Below are 7,683 nucleotides of genomic sequence, written 5' to 3'. Positions count from 1 at the left end.
TGCGAATGCCCAATCAAATCTATAAGCCAATCTCAATGTTGCAAAATCATCAATATTGTTGTCATAAAATAGATATTACAGTTATTAGTCATTGAAACATTTTTGTACTAAAAAAGGTATCCTATTTTCCTCAGTCTGTATTAACACACTTTTAAATACATTTGTCTTTTTTTGCCCCATTTGTCTACAGTTTTGGTAAATGAGATTTTGTTCTACAATGTAAATTGCAGCAGTTTATTCATTAATAATATTTTCATTTTTGTTACTAATTATTGTATACTAATTACTAATTAAATTCATTTAAATACAAATGACTAATAAATTACTGTTTACAGCCTACTCATTTCAAATAGAACTAAAATATTTTTTAAAGGGCACCAAGATGGCACGGCCACAGAGATTAAATTAAATACATTGTTTCACGTGGTAGTCCTGCTAGTAAAGGGTTAAATAATACGTTTTTTTTTCTCGCTGAAAGCAAGGTGGAGTTACTCTGCTTAGAGTAGCCTACCAATAACAGTACAAGTCCAATTTATGCTGGCATATTACCTGTCCAGGAATCACCTGCCGACAACCTTCCAGACCTTTTCAAAATCAAACCTTGAGCCTCCAGTTGTGAAGGCTCGCGCGCACGTGCAGGGCAACCGCGCATAATCAGCAGCGCTTGTTCGGGCTCAGGGGCGGACGGGCAAACGTCACGGGGTCCGGGGAAGCGGGGAGCGAGGGAGCGCGAGAGGTGTTCAGCAGCAAGAAGGTGATGTCGTAAAGCGGAGTGTCGTAAACCAGGTGCGGGGAGGGGAGGTGGGGTGGAGGGAGGAGGGGTGGAGGCGAGAGAGGAGGTGACTCTCCGGCAGCATTTAGACACAGCGAAAGGATCATGGCGGATGGCCCCAGGTGTAAGCGCAGAAAACAGGCGAATCCGAGGAGGAATAACGGTGAGTTAAGCTATCCTGATCTGACTCGCTATTTTCCCTAAAAGTCATCTAACAGCTGGATGTCTCGTACCTGACTCTCCCACGACTTTTAGAGTGTTTGAATCTTCTTTTAGTTACTTCATGACTATGAAAGTATTGGCTAAGTGCGCTCTGTATTACATAGCTCGCTATCCCAGTGTGGTGTACCGTTATACCTGGCTCGCTCCTCTCTCCGCCTAGCGGTTCAGAGATCCCAGGACCGTTATTCGCACCTTATCTCTTAGCTAAAGCTCTCGCTTTTGTTTCCCCATTCATGTTTGTGTCCAGTTACTTTTAATGAGACTTTACTTAAATGTTCGTTGTGATATTTGTAACTTTGATGACTTGGTGTAAGACTTCTCTCTGTTTTCGCCGCTTTCTTCAAACGGAAAGTTATCAGCTGGCTTGCTTGCTAGCCTCGCGACTTGTAAGTTAGTCTAGCTATCATAGCTAGTTTCATTACCTGGTTTTCAATGGAGTAATAACGTATTGATTAAAGATAAGTGTAAAAGAAATCCCAGCATACAATGTAAGATGTTCTTCTGGAATTATTTCGCTGGTTGGCACTTGTTCATTAATGAATTGCTGTTTATTTTTGTAGCTAGCTATGTTCGTCTAAACATGACAACGTTAGTGCAGACCTAACCCACGCTTGACCGATCAGGTATGACAGAAACTGTTGCTGCCGTGAGTTGGGTAAACGCTGATCCTTGATTCGTGTGTTATTTTCGGTTGACCAGAGGGAGAATACATTGGGACAAGAAATTTCAGCACCATTTGCTTAGGATGTGCTTATAGCGGATTGTGACATGCTTTCCTTTTTAGGCAGTTTGATTTTAGGGTTGGTTTGGAAGACTAACTAACGCTATATAGCTTGTTGACTGGCTACTTCATTTTTTTTAGTGGCAAAAATAATACAAAATAGCTAGATGATGATTGTCAGATGTAGCCTATTGGAGGGTAAGAAACACGCCCGATTACAACTGAAGTTTTTAAAAGTAGAAATAAGCTAAGCGCGATGGTTCCGAGTTTTGTTTTCATTGAATGATGCTTAAAATTGGACACCGTGTATTTGACGGGATAGAGTCCCACTGTACTAACCTGACGGTAACCAGCTAGCGAAGGAGCTAAAAGCTAAGAACCAAAAGAAAGCACAGCAGCAGAAGAAGGGGGCGTCACTGTTATGCCCGTGTGGACAACTGCTGCAGTCTAAATAAGGAATGCATTTACATACCACAGTTTAAGGTTTGCTGGCTAACGGTAGCTAGCGGCAGCTCGCTAACTACTCATTCTAATAAAGGTACTAGGGGACCGCAGTGCATTGTTATTGGCTGTTGTTGGGAGTGAGGGCGTGTAGCTTATCTCTCTCTCTCTCTCTCTCTCTCTCTCTCTCTACATATATATATATATATATATATATATATGCACACACACCTATAATCTACATTGTTTCGTTATTTGATTGAATATGTTACAGCAACACTATGTGTTTTATTTGCGTGGAAACAGATAGCCTAATGACGTGTCTATTTTGCCCTTATTGTTTAATTTATTCTGTCTCACAGCAAATCTACCTTTGTGATATTTGTGATGTATTTATACCGTTAATTTGTGCATTCCCCGCGTGGAATAAAAACACGTTCTAAAATCTGAAATCGGTTCCATACTGATTATAACGCATGCATTGTTTACCTGTGTTTGTCTTCACTTTTCGCGAAAAGGAGACTTCGAAGTAGTGTAAAATGTTTTAATGAATATCGCAAGGTAACGAAAAGAGGTATTTCCTGCTACCTCTGACGACATGGGTAGCCTATGACACAAAGCTAGCTACAGCTAGCTGCGGCTAAGTGTCGAGCCACCCTGTGCAGGAGCACCAAACCTGTTTACCTGGACAGGAAATAACGGGACCTGCAAATGAGCAGCGTAAATGCAGACCCGCTGTTCTAAAAACCCGGAGATATTAATTTACAGACAGTGTTAGTGAATCGTTTCATGAAAACCGATCTCTTTGAAAGCAGAAGAGAAAGACTACTCCTAATCGCTGCAGCAAATGGCAACTTGTGCAGGTAGAAAAAAAGATGGTTGTTTTAGTTTCCCGTGCATGTTGTCAGCGCTAACGTTATCTTCTGTGTGCTGGCTTCGTTCTCGTGGGAGCTGTGTGTGTTCATCGTGTTTAATGTCAATTTTAACACTCCGTTTTAAATGAGAAGTTTTTTGTTAGTTTCTTTTCTTTTTTTAGCGAACGGAGTTCTTTAAATGTGTACTTGTCTGGTCTGTGCCGCCCTGAATCTGAAGCTGAAACGTTAGCTGGAAGGAAAAAAAAGGTGTTGACGAAAAATGAAAGTAGAGCGTAAGGTGGTTGTAAATTACGTGCTATTTCCTTTTATTTGTATCGTTTGTTCTCAGTATCACACCCAACATGTTCACCATTTATTTTCCGTTTTTTTATATCTATAATTTTGGCAGTGAACGGTGGAGAATGGCGGTCCGTTAACCGTTACTGCAGTACAGGCGGGGCTGGTGGTTTTTTACTGTGTAGGAGGCGAGCCAGGTAAGCAAGGTGATACGGCAGCACCTATGAAGGTGTCTTTATTTGAGGTGTTTCTAAAACGATGGCATGTACGCGGGACATGCTTCTGCGGAAACGCTAGATTTTTTATAAGATTATGATTTTTACGCGAAATAATACAGTATCTGGATATTAGCACCATACGTCATAGTATTATAAGCGATTTTATTTCTGTCATCACGCATTTTCGTTTCGACTCGTAATCACGTGTTGCTATTAGGTGTTTTCCGCCTGCTTTTAAAAAACAATATTTTGTTAAATAATAGCCTAATGTGTTCTCAAAATGTAAGAAAAATAGTATTTAACATTTATTTCAAATAACTGAAATGTGATTTAGTTGTTTTTGGGGAGGGGAGTTAATGGTTATTCACACAAAGAAATATCAAATTAGTGTGTGTAAAATTATACATCTATATTAGGTGAATGTGTGGCGTCATACGGGGTATTTTTGCGTGGAGGTGCTGCGGCTGCTTTGCTCGCGGTGGTGTGGTTACGCAAGTGGCGTTCACATCCAGCCTGCGCGAGTTTGGAATAGTTTTCACTTCTGATTCGCTGCATTCAGCTCGGCATTTTAAGTTCCTGTTGAGTCCTTCGCTTTTTTTATGTCCCTATTGTATGGCCTTTCTGGCGATGGGAGTATTCAGATTTAGTCCAGTGTTCTGATTGGGCTAGATCCTATAAACTACCAAACAAAAAAGACCAACCCCCACCCCTTCCACTCCCCCCCCCCCAAAAAAACACACCCCTGTTGTGCTTTTTTGTTAACGTTTCCCGCTTTTCCCTCATGACCATACCGTTTAGAATCAGTCATAACACTCTTTCATTGGCCACAGGGCTGCGTCTGTGCGTGGTACAGCGCAGCTGATTTTTTAAAAATGTGGATTCTGGGGAGACTGGAGAGGTCTTTTTAGATCACGGTCACCTGCACCGGGGGGCATGAGGGGGTTTGCATTGCAGCACAGCGCTGCTTCCAGAACCAGGCTGCAGGAGGGCAAGCCCACGGTGAACTCTGATTGGTCCACGGTGATCCAGCCGATCCGGCTGCTGAGCTGGGGCTAGGTGCGTTGAGCTAAAAGTGATGCACGTGCATAACACGGGCACAGCTGATTGGTTAACCGAGGTGAATTATGACCTGGACCAGGTTCGTATGAGAGGTGAGAGTGTGCTTCTATGGTTATCGTATTTTGATATTCAAATACATTTTCCAAAAACAAAAAAAGACGATGTTCTGGGTAAACCCACAGGTAATGGTACTGAAGATGGATATGAAGGTTTGTTTCATTATCTTACGAATCTGCCGTTATCTAGGACTCCTCTGAAAAAGCTGAACGCATCGCTGAAATATTCTGCGGGGAGATACCTGGGGGACGTTGGAGGGCTCTCGCATCGTGAAGCGTTTGGCTGATGAGTTGATCGTCTGAAAGCCGTGGACTGATTGATTATTTAAAAAACCCCGCGGCGCGTGTCTGTAGTGACGACGTGAACCCTCTGCGCGTCCCGCAGCCAACGCTGTTTGCGTTGTCACGGTCACGGGCCCGTTCGAACGCCACTCCGCCCCACCGCCCCTCGGACCTGAGGGGGCAGAACCTGAGGCTCAGATCAGGAGGCTCGCCGCCATGGAGGATAGGGATGACGAAGGAGGAGAGAGAGAGAGAAGAGGAAGGTGGCGGGACTCTTCCTCCATACCGCAGGTAGCGTGAGGCCCTCACACCGCTGTAAACATCAAGGCCTTAACGGCCGCGCAGGTGCCAGGTGTTTGCGATTTGCGAGGAGAACTGCCACTCTTTGTCACGCCCCCCGTCCACCCCCACCGTCCCCCTCTCTCCCCACCTTTTTGAGTGACACCTCTTTGTGAAAGTGGTAGTGCAGTTAGAGAATAGGGCAGTGCAGGCTCTGCTGTAATACCTGACCAGGAAAAACAGGGAGATTCCCTCATACGGGAGCTGCACCTGGCCGAAATGGGGCCATTCGAGCCTGTAGCCTGTCTGAAAGGTTTCAGGTTTTAACCCGCGAACGGGGGGCCTCGTTGGCTGCCGCTGAATTTGACTCGGCGTTTGCTGAAATGAGAAGCGCAGGCCTAGGCTGTGTTGAGTTTATGAAAGTTTGGGGAATTCTCTGAAAGGGAAGTAGCGTTCCTAACCCTGAGACCCGGAGTCTCGACGGCCAGCGTTGCTCTGGGATAGTGAACGTAAGGCTATTTGCATTTTCAGTTAACATAACATAACACAACATAACATAATGATGAGAACAGGCCATTCAGTCCAACGATGCTCGTCATTTTCTTGACTAGATTAGTGCTCTGATTACCTACAGACTATAGATAGTATCTAACACTGTATCAAGCCTAGTTTTGAAAACCCCAGAGTTTCTGCCTCTACTGCGTGACCTGGCAGTTGGTTTGGCAAAACTTTTAAAAAAAATTAAAAAATCAGTTTAGGCTTCATGTATTATGAGTTGGCACTGATGGGGATATTCAGGTAAAGATGGTGATATTTTTAATTTGGATGAGGAAAAATACTAGAATTTAAGAAAAATACTTATAATGAACTAATTTAGGAGGAATTTACAGTGATTTAACATTACAAAAACAAAACTCCCAGCTGTTGATGATAATTCTTCTTCACCCTGGTACATTCTCACTTTCATTTTCTTTTCAGTTTTGTTTTACGTAAACAATGTTCCTCTTAACACCTGTTCAACATTTGGAAGACATTTATGTAATGCATTATGGGTATTTTAGCCTACCATTTCAGTGCACTGAACACGCCCAGCAGTGCTTGCCATTTTCCTGACTAAATTAGTGCTCTGATTACCTACAGACTAGATAGTATCTAACACCGTATCAAGCCTAGCCTTGAAAATCCCCAGAGTTTCTGCCTCTGCTACATGACCTGGCAGGATATTCCACATGTTGACTACTCTGTGTGAAAAAATTCTTGCTAATGTCTGTACGGAATTTACCTTTTGCTAATTTCCATATATGTCTCCTCGTTCTACTAACAGAACTCAACCTGAAGAATGACTTGTAGTTCATGACTCGTGAACTACAAGAGGTTCTTGGCGTCTCGTGAACGTGTGATTCTGCTTCCACGCTATAACTTGTGTCTTTGTGCATGGGGCATTGTGTGCGTCTATGTCCCTTTAAGGAAACAGCCCTCTGAAACGAGGGCGTGTCTTAGTCGTAAAACCCCGCCTCCATTCCCTTGTGATGCGTGCAAGGGGAGGGGCCTGCTTTGCTGAAGGTTCTGTGGGCAGTATGCTGACCAGGTGGTCTCTCTTATTCCAGGCTGCAGTTTTGAGGACTGAATGAGTCAGTGTGTCGCAGAGTGGCTTGTGACACATTTCGGTTTTTTACATTTAGATTTATTTATTTCTCTAATTGTCAGAAAGTGTTTTTTTAAAATGCGAGTTTAACTTCTTGAATTTGTGAATTTTCAGAATAGCGGAGGTTGTTTGCGTGGGATTGTTACTGTTAGACTTGGCACTCGTGTGTTAAGGAATAGCTTAATTAACGCGGGCTTATTCAAGGACACAGTTTCCATCGGTTGTGGTTGGTTTAATGTTCAGGTGAGGCAGTAAAAATCGAAGGGTATTGACCCTTCAGGGTGCATGGCTGAGCAGAGATTTTCCATGCTGTTCTGTGTCTTCACTAAACCGATTCCCTGCAGGTAGAGTTTGAGAAACTAGCCTTTTTTGCTGAAAATGGGCATGATGAAAGTGCGTGTGCGTGTGTGTGTGCGTGTGGGCAGGATCTCAGATAAGAACATTTACTTTTTTTTTTTTTTTTTACAGATAGCTTGTTTTGAAGAAGAAAAAAAAAGCAAACTCACCTCCACGCTAGGTTCAGTCTGCGTTTAGATCTAAAAGGTTTGTGCAGCATTTGAATATCTCCCCAGCAGAAGTCTCTGGGTGATGGGATTTAACGCTCTTTTAAATATAAATACTTAACCTCAATCTGGCGAGAGATTTCAGAATCTGTTCCCCACCCCCCACATAAGGGAGCCCCTTGCGAATGAGAGAGAGAGGTGTGAGAGTGAAGTCCCTTTCCCTGGGCCTGTGGAGCTGCAGCGGGACGCACGTTTGGAGGAGTAAATACGGTATTGTGTGGGGAGGAGCGGGCGGGGGGGCGGGGGGGGGTTGTCGCCGGTTACCGCCGCGGAA

The 7,683-nt window shown here is 43.7% G+C and overlaps 1 protein-coding gene across 3 annotated transcripts in view; it reads left to right on the top strand.

Annotated features, from left to right (window-relative positions):
- Positions 1-535: 535 nt before the first annotated feature.
- The window catches only part of LOC135260524 (zinc finger E-box-binding homeobox 1-like), a 57,511-nt gene continuing 50,363 nt past the window's right edge, over positions 536-7,683 (top strand). The window contains exon 1 of one of the 3 annotated variants that reach the window (XM_064345807.1): positions 536-935. In XM_064345807.1, coding sequence (XP_064201877.1) covers positions 878-935 — 58 coding nt within the window. In that variant the 5' untranslated portion in view covers positions 536-877. Of the gene's footprint in view, positions 936-2,632; positions 3,020-7,683 lie in introns of those variants that run through there. The other 2 variants (XM_064345806.1, XM_064345808.1) reach the window with 2 other exon arrangements.

Source organism: Anguilla rostrata, chromosome 8, assembly GCF_018555375.3.
Source record: "Anguilla rostrata isolate EN2019 chromosome 8, ASM1855537v3, whole genome shotgun sequence".
In the NCBI taxonomy this organism is placed as follows: Eukaryota; Metazoa; Chordata; class Actinopteri; order Anguilliformes; family Anguillidae; genus Anguilla; species Anguilla rostrata.
This window is presented reverse-complemented; position numbering and strand designations above follow the sequence as displayed.